Raw genomic sequence first — 20,029 nt, 5'->3', positions numbered from 1 at the left:
ACCGAAGGTGTCCACTTTCGAAATTGGTCGAGGCCCACTGAAGGTGTCCACTTTTGATTTTATTGGTCAAAAATGTAAGAAAATGATATTCATTGGTTAAAACTCACACGAAATAGGTGAGAGGGCAAGCGGCAATAAGCGCCTCGGGGGGCCATTCAAGTGGTTCTTTCAACTCACCGCGCCGTCTCTTGGAACGCTTGTTCACACGCTTGATCTTGTAAGTATTGTTTCCTTTGCTCTCAACAATCGATTGCATAACACACTGCATAGTGAGGAAGATATTGTTTCGTCGTCGAGCATCACAAAGTAGATATGAAGTGGACAACTTATGGTCCATTCTTAGCATACATTAATCAAGTATAAATAGTTCGGTGATTTCAAATTGCCCTATTTCAGCCATTTTGGCGCGAATTCAATCAAATGACACAGCAATCCAATCAGCAAATGCTCGGCTTTCATTATCTACCAATCCGGTAGTCTAGAAAAAATCCGCCGATTTTTGCGGATCATTCAAACAAAAGTGGACACTTTCGTTGGGCCCGAGTAGTAAACGATTACTAGTACAACATTTATCACTGAAAAAACGAATTTCATTATCACCTATCACAGAATATGGCATGCAATGCCGTACACATCTCTCCAAGCAACTCCATATATCCGACAAAACATCATCTCGGCAACAACGCCAAAGCGACCTCGACGCCACTATCTTGTGGAATACACGAGTCGCTAGCTTGGTGCTTGAGATTGTACAGTTGGGGCAAACGAAGTCGTTCTGGCGTTGCATTGGCTAAAAGTAAATTATATCAGCCAATCAAAATTTACCTGGGTCAGGCCAACCACTTGCCATTTATCCGGATCGGTCAAACTGGGTGGCCAGGAGGAGATCGCGCGTCATGGAGGCCATTTACAAATTGTCGCAGGAGGACGCGCGACGTCCCGCGGTGCGTAGTGTTTCGAGGAGGCATGTGGCAGTGTGTGGAAGCAAATGATATACTTAATCAGCTACTCCGAAAGAGCTTTAGTCGGCTCGCCAAACAGTGTAGACAACAACGTCTGATGCTTTCGACCACCTCCACGAGTGAATCTAGCGTAGGCGATTTAGGATACCCGCCTTCCATGTGCACATGACGATATTTTGAATCGCTACTCTTAAACGAGTCGTCATGACTCGACTGATGTGGATTATTTTGTTCTGATGCACACCACCGGTCCATTCCATGGCGGCTTCACTTACATGGCCATCGTGAGCGACTCTTTGCCACCCGTACATGAGGAGCGAATGTGATTGCAGCCAAAGTGTTGTGATGGTGCATGGAGTAGTAGCAATCAATGGTTGAGGAAGACTTCGTTTGCCACGTGCTGCTCCGTTGGCACACCCAGGCAGCGCTGAATATAATGCAAGGACCTGTCCATGTACACTTCGAAAGTGATGTCTGCTTTCGAGAAGAATCGAACCATGTATATATGGGTGATCCTTGCAAAAAACTAGACACAGCGACCCACGATGCCATGTCGTTGGCGGCGACCGGTCGCTGCTACTGGAAACGAGGTACAAGCATGCGGCGTCGTCCTTGATGTACTACATCTACATGGCCAGCAGGACCAAAGACTCGCACGACATTTCGAAACTCTGGACATTTTACACGTTAGACGGCAGGTCGACAAGCAGAAACAGCTTCGCTTTGACGGACAAATTGCATCGTGTACTCGTACGACCCATGGAGCAACTTGGGGTCGAGCACGCGGTATTCGGTCGCGAACGCTACAAGACGGTGCCAACACAGAGACAGGTGGGACACCATGTCGAGCTGTGCGAATTGTCTATGGTATTCACGGTACAAATACACGTAGACGTGCAGCAAGCCTCGGTAAATGTTGCGGACGTTCTCGACGTCAGCCAGGATGCGTTCGTCGTGGACGTGGAGGCCAAGTCGCTGCATGAGGACATCCATGGTGTTGCCATCGCTGGTGGAGGAACTTGGTCGAAATTCCGATATCATGTTGTACAGAACAAACGCTTCGTCGTAGAAGTCGATGGACATTTCAGCCGCGATGACCATGGCTTCGGCGTCACTCTGGGTGGTTGACGGCTCAAACGACGTGGTAAGAACGGCGGTGGACAGAATACCACCGCTTGAAAGAGTGGACGGCGCGTCGTTCCCGCGACGGGAGCACTTGTCCGTCGGCGGCTGGACACTGAGACTTGAGTACTGGCTGTCTCGTCGACGCTTGAGACGCGCTGACGTGGTCGGGGACAAGTTCATGGCAATGTCCAGCATGTCCTGGATCGGGTTCGTTCGCGTGGTGGCAGCTAAGATGGAGTGAGCCGACCGCACAACGGATCAACCTCTCCGCGCCGTCGCCAGAGAATTCGTTCATGCACGGCCAAATTTTGCCCCAGCGGATTTCGAAGCCACGATTTCGTCGACAGCTGACCAATCACAGACGGATAAGGACTAGGGGATGAAAATTTCGATGGGGGCCCGATTTCCCAATAAAGTTTCCACTAGGAAGCATTTGGAGGGAAAATGGGATATTCTGGGCTATATTCTCTTACCAAGCGCATTCGGCCTGCTCCACGTTGCATGACAACGATTGTCCATACACGCCTGAGAATGAAGAGATTCATTACTTGATACAAGTTTACATGCAAGATATCATCGGCAATTCTACAACGAGGGACAGGGTGTCCGTCCTTAGCAACGGTAGGCAACGGGGACAATCGACATTTTTATTCGGAATACTCCTCACAGTGGGTATGTGGACGGCTGGGATTTCCACCTGGAAATTTAGGACCAAGTTACACGCGCCTACAAGACAGCCCCGGCAACCCGTCTTTCATGCGACGAGATGCGCTCTCCCGACGCGTTCAAGTTTACAACGACGACTAGAACATGTATGTGCTAAACACGTTGACGTTCTCGTGGCCATGGTACGGCTCCGAAGTGGCCAAATCCTCCGAGAAGCATTGAAAGGTAAGGAAAGCAAAGAAACACGTGTGACCAGATGTCCAAGTGAACGTCGCATCACCACATGGCGGGGCAGCCCCCCCTCCACCACCAGCGAAAAAATGTGAGGCGTCGACGTGGCTGCGCGGGTAGAAACTACGCTAGGGTTGTCGAGCCTTGAGGTGCTGACAGAATTCCAGGTGAACTCTTCGTTGCATTCGAGGGGGGTGTCGGTGTTGAAACTTGTTCAGGTTGTTTGACAAGGAAACGATCGAAGGCAGGGCCAGATCGTAGAGCACTCCTCGCCCTTCTCCAACGCAATGCATCGCCGCCTTGACGGCGAGAGGATTGCGCAACGTCGTAACATGCGCACGTTCCAGCGCCAAAGTAGGATCGTGTTTGAAAATTTCGCAACGCGCAACCGTCTCACTACTCGAAGGACAGCAGGAAAATCCTCCACCGCAACCATGCGCCGTCAGCGACGCTGGCATCACCCTATTCACGCCCAAGATGGAGGTGCCAACTATTCTTGGGGGCGCGGTGACCTAACGACACTTGACCGGTGTGAGATTTGTCAATCTAGGGTGATTGGTCGACTATTGTCCAATGAAATTCATACAAAGAATTGGATCTCAACCAATCACCTCACGACCTGATTTCTGGAGGACCAAGCATGGATCAAGCGGACCGCGCAAAGCGGCTCAAAGCACTCCGTGATGCAAAGAACAAGAAGGAAGGGGTTGTTCCGGCGGCCGAGGAGGAATCATGTCCAGTTCCCGAAGTAGTTGCTGAAGCAGCAGATGAAGCTGCCCAAGGCGATGTCGCAACGTCCGAAGAAGATACGACCGAGGAGGTTCTGAGCATCGCACCAATGAAGCCAACGTGGGATCTGGAGCGAGGCCTGGAGAAACAAATGAAGAAACTGGAACGACGCACGCAAAATGCCATCGTTGAGATCCTCCGTGCGAAGATGGAACGTGAGATGCAAAACGAGGAAGACGACAGCGAAGATGCCGAAGCTGCGTAGATGTGTGGGCGCCCGAGCACGCTCTCAACTCCCGTAATTGCACGTATGTATTCTCTGGCCACTTGCCGTATGGAACCAACGACTACAGGTCGACCCCATTCACCAAAGTGTTTGGTACTTATGGAAGGAGTAAGACAGATCCTTCCACGAGGTTAAGCCCGCTCGTTACGAATACAGGTCTTCTTTCCCGTTTTCAGCTGAGCCACTGTGGTGCATGAAACGAGTCATGTCATGCGTGCACAATAGCGTCGATCGCATCGCGTGGAAGTAATCATCAGCATGTTATATCGGTAGGCTTGTCCCGTTGAGTGTTCGTGCCAGGGCGGTCATTTGCAGCCCCCGCTCGACTTGGCGCGGCTGTCAAACCCGACAGAAAAGTCACCGTCGCCGTCGTCCCCGAGCTGGTACACGGCACTTTGTCGAATCGGTGACGCCGCGATCGCCGTCTTGATGCGGTCATGCATGATCTTTCTGCTTTGCTTCGTGGCAGCCTTGATGGAGTGGTCTTTCTCCCACGCTTGGGTGAGAATTTGACGCTGGCGATTCTGCTCCGACACGACGTATTCCCGGTCTTCCTGGATGTCGCGCTCGAGTTTGGCGAGGAAGAGCTTGTCTTCCGCCAGCGCATTCGACCTTGCTTCCCGCCGCTTCTGGTCCTTCTCCACCATCTAGACAATCGTCAGGGATGTCTCGGACGAACGGTTCTGCACCTGGGCCTCTAAATACTGGTGCAAGTTGTTTTGGTTCTTTTTGAGAGCATCAGGGCTGTTGAACCCAAGCCGACTGTGCTGACTGTGGCTCAAGAACGTGTTCTCACTCGGGTCCATGCCATTCTGAACGCGCTTCTGCTTTTCGCGCGCGTCAGCGGCCGCCGCCATCTGCGCCTTGATGTTTTCTTGCAACTTTTCCGCATTCAGCCGCTTCTTGCGCTTCTCGGACGCAATCTCGTCCAGGTCTTTCATGTGGTGGCGGTGGATATCCATGGCATGCTGGGCCTGCGGCCGGTGCCAACGACCGATGACGACAGTTCTAGAGTTGGGCGGATAGGCATACCTCCATTTCGACCTCCTTCTCGATGCGTCGAATGTGTCGCTCATACGCGGCATCAGCTACAGACGACTCGGTGCCGCCCCCACTCGCACTGCTGCCACTCCGCTCAAGTTCCTGCGTCATGATCTCCTTGAATGAAAAGTCAAAGCTCGGCTCTTTGAACGCCATGTGCTGCCGCAGTTGCGGCGGCGACAGCGCCATCGTGGTGAAGTCTCGACTCGGGACGTCCACGCTCTGATATCCCTGGCCGTTGCGCGAGGCTGGCCGGGGAGATCGCAGTTGTGAAATGGTGGGAGGCGCCGCGAGGATCGGGGGCTTCTCCACCGACGGAAGTGACAAAGATTTTGTTGGCGAGCCGGAAAAAGTTGGAGGAGCCGTGTCTTGGCGGCGGGGCTGTGGCTTGAGCGGGCGCGGCGTCGACGGCTGCTGGCGCCCAGGTGTGATGGCCAGTGGCTCTTCTGACGCGTCCTCTACTTCGTCGCCAAACTGGTTGGTCGACTCATCCAAGAGCAAGTCAAAGTCCGCGAGGTCGCCGAGCATCGACGGCGCGGCACTCGTGATCGATGCAGTCGCAACGTGCTCCAAGTTTTTGGGGAACAGCTTCGGGTCAAAGAGCATGTGGACCGCTCGGTTCTTGGCAACGATCTTGCCCATCGTCATTTCAATCGCCATTTGGGCCCCCGTCGACGCGATCTCGCCAATCTTGTGCAACAAATCGCGGACGCCCGAGAACACGGTGTCTTTGTTCAGGTTTTTCGAAAACTTGATGGCAATCTTGGTGAAGTTGATGTCCTCCAGCGGGGCAATGTCCGGGGCCGTGATGCGCTTCTTGTAGTGGAGGCCGTATGTTTTGGCATAAGTTTCATGGAGAATGAAAATTGGCCGAAGCTTGCGCGTGTTGCGACTGATCGTGACTGTTTCCCACGAGATTTTGCAGAATGGCGCGACGTTTACACCCTACACGAGGCAGCATGACAGACCTCACGAGCGATACGAGCTATCACCGTCCGAGCTGTACTCGTAGATGGTGGTGCCACGATCGATGTTGTACGTACTTTGCCCTCGTTGTACCGGGCCTCGATCCACGCATTCAGCGCTGCCCACACCTCCTCTAGCGTCTCCTTCTTCTTCTCCGCAGCACATGACGTCCGCGTCATCTTGCCACTGCAGTCGCTCAGGAGGTGGCGCAGTGTGTACATGCTGTGCACCAACCGTCCCTCCGTTCCGACACAGCCACGCTGTCGTTTTCACCGAACTATCTTTAGCATGCCTCCTCGTCATGATTCCCATTTTAAGTTTGTGCAATTGTCTCCATGTGCATGACTTCTAAATAGTGTTATAAAGAAACAGTGCGTGCTATTTTATTCCATTGTGCAATACATTTGTATCAAAATCATGCTATTTAAAAATATCGTGGAGCACGAATGCTTGAAATCATTCGATTGGTTCGGTTCAACAAAACTTTGAACAGCACACGACTCGCACACGATGCCGATCAACTGGGTCGACCTCCGCCGCATTTCAGACATCGTGCAGCGCGACTTGGACGCCTATGGCCTCGATGAACATGAAGACTACGAGTGTGTGCTTGCGAGATCGACGATAACTTGTCCTAATCCTCACATGGTGTAGGAGTGTCTTCGCCATGTGGGAAGCCGAGCTGGCAGACGTGAAGGAGTCTTCCACGTCCACAGCTGGATGGTACACCAGTGGCGCCAAGTACTGGGAGGTTCGTCTTGGTGTAAGCATCGTGCGCACTTACCTCGTGAGACGTCCTTGTAGGACGAGAACAACTGCCCGCCCAATGACCAGGGCGTGCTTGGTGGATACGGACACATATCACCTGTTGACGTGGAAGGGTCGTCGCGTTTTCTCGATCGCGTCCAAGAGCTTCGACCTGGCATGGGACGACAGCTAGCCATTGGTGTGAGCTTCTCTGAATCGCACGGTTTCATAGCTTTCAAGGTAGACTGCGGCTGTGGCGTGGGACGGGTCGTGAAGAACCTGTTGCTGCCTCGATTCGACGCAGTGGATTGTTTAGAACAATGCCAGCGCCTCTTGAACACTGTTCCAAGCTACATTGGGAACGCAAGCGACACCGCGCGCATTCGCAACCTGTACTGCATGGGGATGCAGGATTTCCAGCCCGAGGCCGGCACATACGATCTCATTTGGTGCCAGTGGGTGCTCGGTCACTTGACAGACAGTGACTTTGTTGAGTTCATGAAGCGGTGCCAAGCAGCGCTAGCTCCGAACGGCGTGATTTGCATCAAAGAGAACGCGATCAACGAGGGCGCACCTTACTACGTGGACAAAGACGACAGCAGTTTGGGCAGGTTCGACAGCGCTCCGGATATCATTTGTTTGCCTGCTGACCGATCCTAGGTCGCCCGTGTATTACAAGAGTCTGTTTCGCCAAGCCGGGTTGACGCTCGTGGCCGAAGCGGAACAGTCGGATTTCCCGGATGAGCTGTATCCAGTCGTATCGTATGCATTGTACTAAACAAATCGCTTTTCCGAAGCCTTCGAGTTCTTAAAAGAACGACTTGTTGCAATCTTTTATTCCATGTCGTGTGTTGCTTTTACTGCGCCGTAAAAGAGAAAAAAACGTTTTAAACCTGACTCCTCCGAATGATCCTCCGGATACCTCCAACCGTCTCCACAACGGCGGATCTTGAAAGGTCGTTAGCGCCACCTCCACGTCGCCACCATGTCGTTCCGAGAGCTGCGCAACTTTACTGAAATGATGCGGGCGCTGGGGTACCCGCGCCCGGTGTCTGTCGAGAACTTCCGCAGGCCAAACTTTGAGCTCGTGTCGGACTTGCTGTATTGGATGGCGAAAAAGTACGATCCGAGTTCGAGTGTGACGGAGGAGATCGACACGGAGGAAGACCGGATTGTGTTCCTGACGTCTGTCACGTCCGAGTTCCATTCGAAGGCACGGATCAAACTGAACGCCAAGAAATTGTACGCTGCCGACGGGTTTGCTGTCAAGGAGCTGATTAAGGTCGCGCGGGTGCTGTATGAAGCCTCTCGCATCGACCCCTCTACGGTCGACGATGACGACGACGTCTCGACCAAGACCCTCCTCGGGTCGAAACTCAAAGACGCCAAGGTATATTCGTCTTCATACACGATCGTGCATTCACGTGACGATCCAACCGTGCAGGCGACGCGAGCCCTGTCGGCCGAAATCACCGAGTGCGGCGCCAAGCTGTACGACTTGTTGGACAACGAACTGGAAGTGCGAGAAGCTCGTGTCCAGGCGATTCGATTCCTCGATACCGTGACGTCCAACTTGGAGTCGACGTACGAGCACAAGTACTTGGAAAAGTCGATCAAAGGCATCATTGTGTCTGTACAAGAGAACGTCGAGAGCATGGAGCGGCAATGTTCAGAACTCGACGCGGAGGAGAAAGCGCTGGGTGCCAAGATCAAAAAAGCCCAAGGGGACCTCGAACGCAGCGAGAAGCGACTCAAGAGCCTCCAGAACGTCCGACCGGCGTTCATGGAGGAGTACGAGAAGCTCGAGAAAGAACTCGAGCGCCAATACGCCATCTACTGCGAGCGATTTCGCAATTTGGACTACCTCCAACACGAACTCGACTTGCACAATGACCGCGAGCTCAAGAAACTCCAAGAAAACGACCGCACACTCAAGAAGATGCAAAAGAAATTTCGCGACGACGAGCTCGCCATCCTGCGCGGCGAACAGGATGAAACGGACATCCCGGTGCCCGAGGACAAAGAGTCCAAGGCGAGCGTATCGAAAACGAAAAAAACCAACGACATGTCGCGAAAAAGCAAGGCGGCTGCCAACTCGTCCGAAAGCGAGAGCGAAGACGACGACGACGATGATGACGACGGCGGACAGCCCAGCAGCGGCGGGCGCACCCCACTTCAGACTCAAAACAAATCGGACCAGGCAAAGAAGCCCAAAAAAAACACTGCGATTGACTCGGACAACGACAGCGACGAAGTGTCCGTGGCCGACTCGGGCGAACTCATCGACAACGACGACGATTCAGCCACGGGTAGCGAAGTCGAGTCGAGTGGCAAGTCGGCATCGGGTGGGTCCGAATCCGGGTCGGAATCGGACCGGGACTTCTAAACCAAGTCAGCATGCGTTCATACCGTCGAGGCGGCGCTGTCCGCGGCGTGCCTTCGTGTGCATCTCCATCGTCTGCACACTTCCAAGAAGTAACCAACACAGCACCGGTCAGGTCGATTGCAATTCGCTCTTAAGACGGCCGACGTGAATTTATTTCTTTTTCACAAACGAGAGCTCGTTTACGGTCTTCATCACGTCTTGAAACTGGTGGTCTGCAGCACTCGCGTTGAAGAGAATGTAGTCGTCGTACTGGCCACTCGTCGCACCAGTCTGGTCCAACTGCGACGACAGCATCGTGTCGGCCGTGATCGATTCGTGCGTGGCGGTGCCGACGTCACCAACGATCGACGACGTGAGGAAGGACGCTGTTTCCGTCGTTTGATCAAAGTACGACGCGTACAGGTCGGCACTGGCGGGGTCGATGGCGCTGTTGCACATGTCGTCCATCGACGGATCGTCGTGACACAAATGGAGCATGTCTGTCTTGAACAATTTCTTGGTTGGTAGAAGCGCCCGGGCCTTGGTGTGCTGATCAAGACCAGCATACACCCCCGTCTGGATTTTGTACGTGCATCCGCCACGGACAGCGGCGTCGACGATCCCGTCGATGTCGTCCACGTCGATAGAAAATTCGCGCAGGTAGACGAGGAAATCACTGCGCGCGGTTTTGTTTTCCTTTTCCCAGAACGACACGTTTCCCTGGGACTCGACATACCCAACGTAGACGGGCTCGGGGGTTACAGGGGCGCAGCTCCCAATGTACTCTCTGCGAATGCCGCGGGCGGCGGCGTACTCTTCAATGTTCAAGGTCGGTGTCGACGACGCCAGATCGACTGGGGTGGCCGTGCTCGCCGCGTCCGACTGCTTGAACGAGTCGCCCAAGTCTTTGAGTCCAACGTTGCTCATGCTGCGTTTCAACGACGACGAAAAGTCCGACGACACGACTGCTTCGTCCGGCGCACTCATCGCCCGGACTTTGTGCAACAACGACGATTGCGTCCGAACGAGTGACGACGACGACGATGACGATGGCGGTGGAGGCGCCAGCAGGCTCATGCCGTGGTGATGGTGGAGGTTGTGGTGGCCATCCATTTGGTCCTTGGCCAGAATATACACGGGAATCATAAACGTGTGGCCGAGAGCTTTGTCAAAGAAGAAGAGCTCGTCCTTGTCCGTGGCCTACAAACAACTACTCAATCCTCGTCGCACTCGCTCGGCAAGCCAAGCTTTCGTCTTCCCACACATCAATTCGATCGCAATGGGTACCTGCAAAATGGATTCGTCGCTGGATCCGACAGAGGTTGAGCTTGCCTTGCGGTGGTGGTCGATGCTGCTCGAGCCCGAACGAGGCGGGGTCTTGACCTGACCTGGTTGCTTCTCGATAAACTTGGGTGCGTCGAACGCTTCGATGCTCGGCTTCCACCACTGGGGCTGCAGCGAGTCGCGGTATTGCTGGTACAACATTTTATCTTCCTCTGTCTGTGCTTTCTTCAGGTTCGACCGGCGGTGGAACGGTCCCATCTCGGAAAGCGACAGGCCATGCTGGATCTTAACGTTATGCAGGTAATAATCGCTCTCGAGGAGCCACAACGGCGACGTGGACGGCGACGGGACGTAGTTGCCCAGGAACAAGTTGATCGCGTCTTGTTTCAAGTTGTCCGTGAACGCATTGCTGTAGTACCGACGGATGGACGTGAGGAGCTCCCACGCCTTGATGTTTTCCTTGGACTTGGTCACATTCTTATGGGCTTCGCTGCCCCCGTACTGCATCGAGATGACGTCGCCCATGTGGCCAAACATGGTCGTGAGCTCTTGTAAAATCTGTGACGAGCTTTCCAAGACGGGCGTGTTGCGGATCCCCATCGCATACAATTGTTGGCCCAGCGCCTAGTACCACCAGCGTCAGCGGTTGTCCATCCTCGTTGTCACGTGCTGCGTCTCGATCACGTATCGCGTTGGTGGCCACAGCCCTCATTCCAACAAGATGACGTACCAGCATTGCGACGCTGAATTGAGCGACGTTGGTGCGATCCAGGCAATCAATGCAATTTGTCCGCAGCACGCCATGCTGCTCGAGCCAATCGCCCGAGTCGCGCGGAATGGTTGGACTCAACGGCTTGATCGCCTACATCGCGACAGACATGTGAAAAACAACGAGACCAGCAACAACAAACCATCCAACAATCTTACCGAACTGTCTGGCGGGCCGGAGTGGCCCTGGTCCATCCACGCAGCCGTCGGTCAGGTTTTGCAAAGGATATTCAATTGTAGCGAGAGTTGTTTACCTGGAGGGGGGGCGTGGTCGGGCGCGACGAATTTGCAGGGAGAATTGGCATCGGGGGCGGATTCGTCCGGCGGGCTGTTCGTTTGTTCGTACCAGTGCCAATTTGCCTTTTCGGCGCCGAGCAGAAGAACCCTGTTTGGTCCAGCGCCCACGCACCGACCTTTTCAAGTCCTTGGCGTACGGCCTCGACTTTGGAATGGTCAACTTTGAACTTGGACAGACGCGAGTAGTCGAGCGCGACGTATCGAATGCGGTGCTCGACAGGGATAAACGTGTTGAGGTACTCGACAGCGTCCTTGAACTCTTGGCCCAGGAGCTTCTCCCGCGCCGTTTTCTCTTGCTGTTTGACCAAGTTGAGTACGAGGACGGGCGACCCGTACCGTTCAAAGAGGTCGGCAAAGTGAAGTTGCGTCGCCGTGTACGACGGATCGATGCGATTCACTGGCATCACGAACGTCAGCATCATGGACGCCATTCCAAACTAGCACCGCCTTACGTTTGATCGGGGGCTTGGGCACCGTGACGCTCGTTTCTTGCGTCCAAAAGATCGGAATCGACCCACGGTACTGCACAAACGAGCTCAACTTGCCTTGCGTGTTTTCATCCTCGAGGATTTGCTCCGTCTCGACGTCGTTTGCAACCTTGCCCGTGTCGGAAATCTACAGCGCAAACCGTCACCGAATCGGTTCGCCCAAACCGATGGCCGCTACCCCTCGCTTCAAGTAACGCGTGCCGGCAAAGTGGCGCGACCGCCGCGCCAACAAAATGAGGCTGATCAACCGGCCAAACAAACTGCACTTGCGCTGTTCGTAAAAGCCCATCACAAGCGGCTGGATCCAATCGTCGCATGCGGACGGCATGCCCAAACACGACGAAAACTCTTGCGTGAGAAAGTGGTTCCACTCAAACCTACCACGGGGGCGTCGTACAGAGTCATGCCGACCAAGACAACACACGTACATGTTGAACGGCTTGGTTTGGTTGGTTGTCATGTTGTGCTGCAGCGTGTGCGTTAGGTCGTACGTGGGGCTGTAGTAAAAGTCTTTGGTCAGGTCCACGAGCTTAAACAGCACCGAGTAGCGGTCCTCGGCGTCCTCGACCGCATCCGGGTTAAGCCATCGGCTCACCCACGTCCACGGCGTACCGTCTGTCGCAGTGGGCTGCCGGATGGGCAGGTATTGCACCGACTGAATCGCGTAGATGAAGTGACCACCGATGCACCCAATCTTTCGTCGCTGTGTCGCGAGCACGAGGTAATACCCTTGGAGAAACTTGACAAACCCGACGATCGCAACGGCAGCGAATGCTCGAACGAGTCCAATTGGGGACGCCGACGACGAGGAGGAGGAGGACGAGGATAAAGATCGTTTGCGAGCGTCGGCGTCCAGTTCCTGGAGCTTGGCTTCCATGGCATCCCAATTGTGCACAGCGGGTTCGTTCTTGAATATGGCGGCCAAATTTGGAGGCTCCTTGATGGTTCGGTCCAGCGAAAACAAGCGAAATTGAGAGTACAACCGATCGGAACCGACGAGATAGTAGTGCGTGCGAGTCTCGTACACTGTGAACCGTTCAAAGCGTTGGATGCTCGTGCTGAGCTTGGGCTGCCGACGACGGAGGGGCCTCGGCGCCGCCTTGATTTTATCTTTCTTTCCAACGTGGGTCGTAACGACCGCGGGGATGCCGGGGGTGCGGACCAACAACGGCGGATTCGGCACGCGACCTTCAGCAAGGGCGGCCTTTGACGTTGCCAGTACGTCAAACCACCACTCGATGTCGTAGCTCTTGGACGTAGACGCAAACGTTTCCTTCTTCCTTTGGGTGCTGTACTCTATCTCAATGCAGAACCGACCGTCGTTGCGGACGTGGTTGATCGTGCACACCTGGACTTTCCAATTGAGCAGGCGACGGTGCTTCTCACCATCCAAGTACACTGCAAAGAGACCAGCAAGGACGTCAAACTCGCACCACACACGGCTCCAGTCCCCTGTGCCCTTGACTTGGAAGAACCCGGTCGTAGACCGCCGCAGAAGCCATCCCGAGATGACTTGCTTGGCGGCCTTCTCGGCCATGTCCCAAACTGAAATGTCATGTTCAAGGCAAGCAAACCGTTTTGTTTTATATTGTCATATATTGTGGAGGATATTTTTATTCTGTTCAAAATCAAACGGAAAACCCTCATGGACCGAGAAGCCACGACGACCACATGCAAGGGAGGTGTCGCCAACGACCCGATCGCATTACCTGCACACCAAGCGCCAGGGCTACTCACTGCGTCCACAGTGCCCGCCGCGATCCCTTCGCTTCGGCGTGAGTAGATGCTAGAGTCCACTAGACCAGGTTGAACTTTATGGACGGCCAGCGGCTCGCTGTACCTCGGGTGGGTGCATGTGAACTGACCAGACGTTTGCTCGCCGGCACGAAACGAATGGACATGCCTGCTTTCCGACCGCAGCTTCGACGATCGGGGGATTGACCGACACGATGGATATTGATTGCACTGCTCCAACGCGACCGACGCGACAGGTGCACACGACAGCACCAAACGAGTCGCGTCCTCACAGCATCGCGTCGCACGAGCTGTTCCTGAGCGTCAACCCGCGCAATTCCAGTTCTTTTCTAGTGATGGCACACAAATACTCCACGGCGACGTCACACCACTCCATGCCTCCCATTGTTTGGAGCACTTGTAGTCTCGATGGTGACGTTCACGGTAGAACTCGCTCTGTTGCATGCTGACTCGACGCATCAGGTCTATTCTCCCTACCGTCCATGCGACATGGCCAGCGGAGGTGCCAAGCCGAGTCGGTCGGACCTAGGCCTGCTTCGATAACGAGTGATGGCGCCGCCCATGGCGAGACGATTGCGAGCTGGGAAATTTCTCTCCCGTCGATGCTCTCGAGCCACTTCATGACCAGGCACGGATGCATGCTTGGCGTGACGCCACTCGCTCCATGGACGTGTTGGTAGGGTAGTCTCCACCGATGGAGGGGAGGCGCATCTCTACATATTCGGGCTGTTTGGGCATAGCGACCCTCCCAACTCGCTCCGCATGGACACGGCCTGTCATCGCTTGGCCACCGCGCGGCGTTGCGGTTCACGCGAAAAGGCACTCGCGTGTGAGGCATTCGATTGGTTTGAAAGGGTGGAACGTTATGAAGTGACGTTTCAACGAAAACGCCACTCGTTCCCGCAAGTCGGTGGACGAAGGCTTACGGAGACCTGATAGCGGCATGGGGAACGCGCAGGGCCGACGGAAGGAACTGATCCGGCTCGTCGCGAGCGACGAAGCGGAGCTGCACTTGGACCACCTGGCCGACTTTTCGTTTGGGATTGCCGACGGATTCGAGGTCCAGCACTACATGCCACCACAGTTTCCGCTCCTCCCCGTCATCACCAAAGTTCGGCTGCAATTGTGCTTGCGGACGTGGGAAATGGTGCAGTCGGCGGCCACGGACAAGATGAAGCAGTACGGGAAGCCTGGTATTGTTTTGTTCTACGACGAGTTCTTTTACCGTCTCCTTGAGCGCGACGCGACGTTTGGCCTCGTCTTTGTCAACGTCAAGCAGCGGGGCGAAGTCCTGATCAAAGCGCTCACGTTTATGCTCAGTATGCGCGCGGATGACCCGTCCGACGTCGCCAACATGCAGAATCGATGTCGGTTCCTCGGCCATAAACATCGGACGTACTCGAAAGTGCGTCCGCATCACTTTGCCGCGTACACGATGACATGCATTGAAGTCATCATGTACTGGCTCGGCGACGACGCGTCCCCCCAAGTCGGCGAAGCGTGGAGCAACGTTGTGGGGTTTGTGCTGAGGTACTACTGCGACAAGAGCATTGTGCTTGCTACTTGGTCTGACGGACGTCGCGATGGATGCAGGTACTTGCTGGAGCCCTATCTCTACTGCCGCACCGATCCGTACGAACTGTACCAAAACACAACGATCGCCGCCGTCCGCGAGATCCAAGAAAGCTCGGCCCAGGCCGCATCGGCGCAAAACATGGCACCGAGCTCGAGCGCACGGTCGTTGTACTCGGAACGTAGCGGCGCATCGCGACTCGAGCGCCGCAACAGCGGGAAGGGCAGTCTCATGCTGGCCAAGACTTAATATACTCGAATACGATTAGCGTCTGCATGATTCCCCAACGACTCAACATCGAGACGTCGACAAGGTCGAGTTGGACGCATGACGCGCTTCGCACGTCGAACCAACAACACTGTCGCGGCGCTGCACGTCTGGGAGGAACTGCTCACGCCACGCACTCGTGACAGGGTGTTGAACTCCGGACGCCGACTGGATCATGGAGACACCGAAGCGCGTGGACGAAACTTTTGCATGTTTGGATACATGGAGCAGGTCGAGGTTGTCCGCGACGTTGTTGGGCGCCCGATCGTGGAAACGGCACACAGGGGGTCGAAAGGGACTCGCGAATGCTTTTGCCGCGCTCGACGCCGTCAGGATTGTACCGGCGTGCACGAAAGATTGTAGCAACAGCGCACAACCTGCCTGGCTTCAAGTGAGACGCTTGCCACACGATGTGTCTTCCAGTTCGAGGAAAACGACGCCACTGCCGACAACCTGACAAGGAGAGCATGGCCCGTAGGTTGCGTCAAAGTCTGCACTTTATCTACGACATTGTCGGACTCACCGCGACCTCGATGGTCTTTGCTAGCAACGGTCGCTTTGAATGGACCTGAACGAGCTGGAGCAATCGGACTTTGCACGCCATCGACCACTGCATCCGATCATCTAGGGTTTTGGCGGCGGCGCCTGACAGCCCGAACACGGTCGCGGGCATGGAGGAGCGAGCCCTCGGTCGTGTGAAGTGGAATCTGGAACATCGTACGGGGGACAGACGGGCTCACCAGTTGGTTGTAGGACAAGAGGAGGGAGAATATGCCAAAGGAGGACACGCTCGCGGTCCACGTAATGTTGTGCTCGTCAAAATTCAAAACAGCTCTCGCACCATACGCATAGCGCACACAAGGAATCATCCACCGAGTTGCGCTCGACTACATCGTCAGCTTGGCTTGCGTGGCGCGCGCATACCTATGGCGACTTGTGTAGCCGACGTGCTGCTTGCATTATTGCCACCAAGCAAGCCCAAGCTGCGAAACATCAACCGAGTCGAGACATCGCTAAAGTCCTTCGACCATGACGGTGCATGTATGTAGTAGTTTACTTGGACACTCTGCCAAGACGCACATCACCGTCGCCGACGCTCTCGCTGGTGCATCCGTCAGGTTTCGTGGATAGGCGCGCGCGTTCGCTGGGGTGTTTCGTTCGTGCGGGAGCGGCGCTTACGCGGCATCGTCGTTGCTTGTAGAGTCGTGTTTCTTTGCTCTCATGAGCCTGGCCACGACAGACGGCCATCAGATTGTGGCACGTTTCCATCCGTCTTGTCCGATTGATCTCACCTTCGCTTGTTGGCTTTCTGCAAATCGTATCCAGAGACTGTTTCAATGCGGTGGCGCTCGGGCGGTGCCTTGAGAAGCTGCTTCCGTTTGCGCATGCTGCAATCCCAATGAGCCCCCTTTTATCGGACGACGAAACACGTACCTCGCTTTCTTGAGGTTGAGCATCCAAGGTGGTACGTCGCATCCCGACAACTTCATCACGTTTGCAATCGTACGCAAGTACACCTGATGGCGATTTCAGTCAGGTCACGCCAGCGAGTGAAAAAACAAAAACAGCACGACCATGTCGTTTTCGGTGAAAAAGGTGACCGCCTCCCCGGGCCGGCCATTGCGCCCCGTGCGCCCGATGCGATGGATGTAGCTCACAGCACTCTACAACGCGTCGTGGGCGTCGACGACATGTTTTGTCTTTTGTCGTACCTGGGGAAAATCAAAGTTGATGACCATGTTGACCCCCTTGAAGTCAATTCCGCGACTCATCAAGTCCGTGCAAATGAGCACCCAGACGACTCCCGTGCGGAAATCCTTGATCACTTTGTCGCGCTAGAGATGCCACGCGTCAACCGATACACTCCACGGGACTCAACGTACCTGTTCCTTTGTGCGGTCGGCATGGATGGCGCCGACGTTGATGCCGTCGTACACGAGTTCTTGGTACAGTTCCTTGGCTCGATCCTTGTTTTGGACAAAGAGCAGCACAGGCAGCTTCAATCCCTGTGGTATGTGTGTGACAACCAAGGCAACGATCGACATGCGGAACACGAGGATGACCTCTTGAATGAGCTGCTTCATCGCTACAAGCTTGCCCTCTTCTTTTCCGACAAACATGAGTTTTTGGGTGATCGTCGAGGCGCCTGTTCCAATCGTCGTGCATCCGCACGTGAGGAAACCAGTTTGTTAGACACGGACGACCTGCGTTCTTGGTCCCGATCGAAATCTTGATGGGGTCCTTGAGCACCGACTGCGCCATCTCCTCCACGCCCTGTCGTCCGCGTCATATTGGGCGAGTCACGACCGAGCTCGACTGTTCCAACCCAACGCACCTGCAGCATGGTGGCGCTGAACATCATGCGCTGCATCTTGGGGTTCGTACACGCGGCAAAAATGTCGTCGATTTGCTCGACAAACCCCATCTCGAACAACCGATCGGCTTCGTCCAGACATATCATGTCGACCCTGGTCCCATGCGTCAGCCCAACGACGTCCGAGCGGTCATCGTACGTGTCCAACGTGACGTTTTCCTTGTGGATGAGGTGAACCAACCGAAGCGGCGTGGCAATTACAATGTCGTAATTGACCGTGCAGGTCCTATTCAAGCCAACGACCAGCCATGAGGTGATGCCAAGGCATCACGAGTCATGTAGTACTTGGAATGGGACGAGATTGTGGCCGCACTTGCTTTCGACAGCAACACGATGTGAAATTTGCGACCCACGGACAGGCGTTGAAACTCGGCGTGTATTTGAACCGCCAGCTCACGCGTCGGCACGAGCACGACGGATCGAATGCCCTGTGGACAAACGAATCAACACCGAGCCGACATGCAGACGAACGTACGCGGACGTCAGGAGCGCCAAGGTTGAGTAGCATGGGAATCGCAAACGCCGCCGTCTTCCCGGACCCGGTTGGGGCAATCCCAAGCACGTCGCGCTGCTTCAGGATGGCTGGAATCGACTGCATTTGAATCGGGGTCGGGTTCTTGTACTGCGACTCTTCAATGTTTCGCAGCACCACAGCCTTAAGCGCTGTTGCGTTCGTCTTCATCTGCGCAAATTCCAAGATCGGGTCTGGCACTACCGTGCCTTCCACATATATGTTGAGTCGGCGTCGCAGCGCTTTGATGTCGTCCCTGAGGACGTCAGCTTCTGTGAGTGGCATGCATCAGCACAGAAAATCCATCCACACATACGAATGGGAGGACTTGGAGTTCTGGACGTCGGATGTCGTTGTTGCAGCCGTATTCGCCTTGCCAAAGACAGTCATGCCATCGACTTCTTCGTCGTCCTCGTCGATGGCTTGAGCATCGCCCACGCTGGTTCCGCTCGAGTCTGGAATGCCAATTGCTCGATGAATACCGTTCTCTCGACATGCTCACATACCCATGGACGCGGTACGATCACGTTTGTTTTTCTTTCTGGTCGTCTTCGCCTTGGGACTGCTAGTTGCCTTTGGCGCGAGCAGCTGGGACACTGCTTTGCGGTCTTCTTCGGACACGGCAGCTTCTGCCAGCGCATCTTCGGTGAGTTTGCGCTTTCGGCGTTGCTTGCTGCCCTCCTTTTGCGAGGGCACGACTTCGCCGGCGCCTGCCCACAACGGAACGTCGATGTTGTCCTTTCGAGGCGACGACGACGGCAAAATCTTCTTGGCCACGCTTGAGGCTTTCCTACATGTGCTCCGACGCGTTACACCCTCGCGCGATGGCAATGCCGTCGAACGTACTTGTCAAATCCAAAAAAGTCGATCGCGCCTACGTTTGCATTCACGGCACCCTTGCGTGTGGGACCATTCTTGCCTACAAGAGCACGCCGTGAGCCACAAACGAGGACGATCTCACGCCACACGCACCCTTGAACAGGCTGATGTCCTTCTCGAAGCGCTTTGTGTTGAACGACGCGCCGACTTGCAAGCTCCGGAACGCGTCCATCGTGTGCTTCAGCACCAAACTTGGTTGGCGCAAACTGTTGGAATCGTTCCATTGGTCAAAACGATTCCAAATATCTCACCAAAATGCAACAGGAAACGGCAGTTTGCCCACGGCGAGGTGCAAGGGAGGTCGGCCGAGACACCGGCAGCGGCGGCGGCAACAGGAATCAAGCCCGATCCGCGTGCAACGAAGGAAATCGCTCATGGATAAAGCCGTGACCAAGACTATATTACTTTGTGGAAACAAGAGGACACAGTGTGGTGGTGACCGACTTGAGCGCCATCGTTGAGGATGCGTCGGGGACTATCAAGAGGAGGTAGGCATGGCCCCAACCACTGTCAAGCTCGACCGAGGACCTGGACAACCCAACGAAGGAAAGACACAGCCCCACGTGTTGGCCGCAATCATTTGGCACCGACCGTCTTCTAGAGCGGAACAGAACCGCCCCGTGCAGTTGGCGCTTCCAACGTCACCAGCGCGTGGACACTCGGTCCCTTGTGGAAACATGCCAGTCCCAGTGCAAGCATGTCCACGACACGACGG

General features: G+C 54.9%; 8 protein-coding genes across 9 annotated transcripts; 4 read left to right on the top strand and 4 right to left on the bottom strand.

The window, feature by feature from the left end:
* Positions 1 to 1,459: 1,459 nt before the first annotated feature.
* H310_09038 (hypothetical protein) lies at positions 1,460 to 2,391 on the bottom strand. The gene has a single exon (XM_008874996.1). The coding sequence runs from the start codon at positions 2,280 to 2,282 to the stop codon at positions 1,650 to 1,652; it is 633 nt and encodes a 210-aa protein (XP_008873218.1). The 5' UTR covers positions 2,283 to 2,391; the 3' UTR covers positions 1,460 to 1,649.
* A 1,128-nt stretch (positions 2,392 to 3,519) lies between these two features.
* H310_09036 (hypothetical protein) lies at positions 3,520 to 6,302 on the bottom strand. Its single transcript, XM_008874994.1, has 4 exons — positions 6,084 to 6,302; positions 5,032 to 5,985; positions 4,689 to 4,973; positions 3,520 to 4,646 (listed from the first exon to the last, which is right to left on the bottom strand). Exons 1-4 carry the CDS (start codon positions 6,225 to 6,227, stop codon positions 4,305 to 4,307), a joined length of 1,725 nt encoding a protein of 574 aa, XP_008873216.1. The 5' UTR covers positions 6,228 to 6,302; the 3' UTR covers positions 3,520 to 4,304.
* H310_09037 (hypothetical protein) lies at positions 3,584 to 4,169 on the top strand. The gene has a single exon (XM_008874995.1). It carries the CDS (start codon positions 3,625 to 3,627, stop codon positions 3,976 to 3,978), a length of 354 nt encoding a protein of 117 aa, XP_008873217.1. The 5' UTR covers positions 3,584 to 3,624; the 3' UTR covers positions 3,979 to 4,169.
* Positions 6,303 to 6,485: 183 nt separating the features above from the next.
* H310_09035 lies at positions 6,486 to 7,581 on the top strand. 2 transcript variants are annotated; one of them, XM_008874993.1, is made up of 5 exons: positions 6,486 to 6,608; positions 6,661 to 6,757; positions 6,811 to 6,952; positions 6,998 to 7,364; positions 7,414 to 7,581. In XM_008874993.1, exons 1-5 carry the CDS (start codon positions 6,517 to 6,519, stop codon positions 7,529 to 7,531), a joined length of 816 nt encoding a protein of 271 aa, XP_008873215.1. In that variant the 5' UTR covers positions 6,486 to 6,516; the 3' UTR covers positions 7,532 to 7,581. The 2 variants fall into 2 exon arrangements, with proteins under 2 accessions (XP_008873215.1, XP_008873214.1); XM_008874992.1 differs by having other exon boundaries at positions 6,811 to 7,364.
* A 109-nt stretch (positions 7,582 to 7,690) lies between these two features.
* H310_09034 (hypothetical protein) lies at positions 7,691 to 9,139 on the top strand (the record flags this gene model as incomplete). The annotated part of the gene is made up of 2 exons (XM_008874991.1): positions 7,691 to 8,143; positions 8,198 to 9,139. The coding sequence occupies exons 1-2, from the start codon at positions 7,739 to 7,741 to the stop codon at positions 9,137 to 9,139; spliced, it is 1,347 nt and encodes a 448-aa protein (XP_008873213.1). The 5' UTR covers positions 7,691 to 7,738.
* On the bottom strand, positions 8,967 to 13,519 carry H310_09033 (hypothetical protein). Its single transcript, XM_008874990.1, has 8 exons — positions 12,384 to 13,519; positions 12,134 to 12,332; positions 11,920 to 12,082; positions 11,425 to 11,864; positions 11,330 to 11,356; positions 11,133 to 11,264; positions 10,406 to 11,026; positions 8,967 to 10,318 (listed from the first exon to the last, which is right to left on the bottom strand). Exons 1-8 carry the CDS (start codon positions 13,490 to 13,492, stop codon positions 9,290 to 9,292), a joined length of 3,720 nt encoding a protein of 1,239 aa, XP_008873212.1. The 5' UTR covers positions 13,493 to 13,519; the 3' UTR covers positions 8,967 to 9,289.
* Positions 13,520 to 14,602: 1,083 nt separating this feature from the next.
* On the top strand, positions 14,603 to 15,570 carry H310_09032 (hypothetical protein). Its single transcript, XM_008874989.1, has 2 exons — positions 14,603 to 15,240; positions 15,304 to 15,570. Exons 1-2 carry the CDS (start codon positions 14,654 to 14,656, stop codon positions 15,530 to 15,532), a joined length of 816 nt encoding a protein of 271 aa, XP_008873211.1. The 5' UTR covers positions 14,603 to 14,653; the 3' UTR covers positions 15,533 to 15,570.
* A 964-nt stretch (positions 15,571 to 16,534) lies between these two features.
* On the bottom strand, positions 16,535 to 19,512 carry H310_09031 (hypothetical protein). Its single transcript, XM_008874988.1, has 16 exons — positions 19,408 to 19,512; positions 19,282 to 19,354; positions 18,942 to 19,225; positions 18,752 to 18,890; positions 18,400 to 18,691; positions 18,210 to 18,352; positions 18,064 to 18,150; positions 17,886 to 18,018; positions 17,755 to 17,824; positions 17,614 to 17,696; positions 17,434 to 17,556; positions 17,263 to 17,385; positions 17,125 to 17,214; positions 16,985 to 17,067; positions 16,843 to 16,938; positions 16,535 to 16,777 (listed from the first exon to the last, which is right to left on the bottom strand). Exons 1-16 carry the CDS (start codon positions 19,484 to 19,486, stop codon positions 16,726 to 16,728), a joined length of 1,950 nt encoding a protein of 649 aa, XP_008873210.1. The 5' UTR covers positions 19,487 to 19,512; the 3' UTR covers positions 16,535 to 16,725.
* Positions 19,513 to 20,029: the final 517 nt, after the last annotated feature.

This window comes from Aphanomyces invadans (genome assembly GCF_000520115.1).
Source record: "Aphanomyces invadans strain NJM9701 unplaced genomic scaffold supercont1.19, whole genome shotgun sequence".
In the NCBI taxonomy this organism is placed as follows: domain Eukaryota; phylum Oomycota; class Saprolegniomycetes; order Saprolegniales; family Verrucalvaceae; genus Aphanomyces; species Aphanomyces invadans.
The sequence above is the reverse complement of the archived record's forward strand: the minus strand, read 5'-3'. Positions and strand labels throughout refer to the sequence as shown.

Bases quoted from the DNA above. Each gene is read 5' to 3' on its own strand.
- H310_09038 (XM_008874996.1), bottom strand. From the start codon at position 2,282: ATGCTGGACATTGCCATGAACTTGTCCCCGACCACGTCAGCGCGTCTC.
- H310_09032 (XM_008874989.1), top strand. From the start codon at position 14,654: ATGGGGAACGCGCAGGGCCGACGGAAGGAACTGATCCGGCTCGTCGCG. The intron at 15,241-15,303 runs GTACTACTGCGA...CGATGGATGCAG, and splicing joins GTTGTGGGGTTTGTGCTGAG to GTACTTGCTGGAGCCCTATC.
- H310_09036 (XM_008874994.1), bottom strand. From the start codon at position 6,227: ATGTACACACTGCGCCACCTCCTGAGCGACTGCAGTGGCAAGATGACG. The intron at 5,986-6,083 runs GTACGTACAACA...TGCCTCGTGTAG, and splicing joins CCCGGTACAACGAGGGCAAA to GGTGTAAACGTCGCGCCATT. The intron at 4,974-5,031 runs GTATGCCTATCC...CACCGGCCGCAG, and splicing joins AGAAGGAGGTCGAAATGGAG to GCCCAGCATGCCATGGATAT.
- H310_09035 (XM_008874992.1), top strand. From the start codon at position 6,517: ATGCCGATCAACTGGGTCGACCTCCGCCGCATTTCAGACATCGTGCAG. The intron at 6,609-6,660 runs GTGTGTGCTTGC...CACATGGTGTAG, and splicing joins GATGAACATGAAGACTACGA to GAGTGTCTTCGCCATGTGGG. The intron at 7,365-7,413 runs GTTCGACAGCGC...GACCGATCCTAG, and splicing joins GACGACAGCAGTTTGGGCAG to GTCGCCCGTGTATTACAAGA.
- H310_09037 (XM_008874995.1), top strand. From the start codon at position 3,625: ATGGATCAAGCGGACCGCGCAAAGCGGCTCAAAGCACTCCGTGATGCA.
- H310_09033 (XM_008874990.1), bottom strand. From the start codon at position 13,492: ATGGCCGAGAAGGCCGCCAAGCAAGTCATCTCGGGATGGCTTCTGCGG. The intron at 12,083-12,133 runs GTAGCGGCCATC...TTTGCGCTGTAG, and splicing joins CGCGTTACTTGAAGCGAGGG to ATTTCCGACACGGGCAAGGT. The intron at 11,357-11,424 runs GTAAACAACTCT...TGGATGGACCAG, and splicing joins CGACCACGCCCCCCCTCCAG to GGCCACTCCGGCCCGCCAGA.
- H310_09031 (XM_008874988.1), bottom strand. From the start codon at position 19,486: ATGGACGCGTTCCGGAGCTTGCAAGTCGGCGCGTCGTTCAACACAAAG. The intron at 17,697-17,754 runs GTCGTCCGTGTC...CGATTGGAACAG, and splicing joins GATCGGGACCAAGAACGCAG to GCGCCTCGACGATCACCCAA. The intron at 17,215-17,262 runs GTACGACAAAAG...GACGCGTTGTAG, and splicing joins TCAACTTTGATTTTCCCCAG to AGTGCTGTGAGCTACATCCA.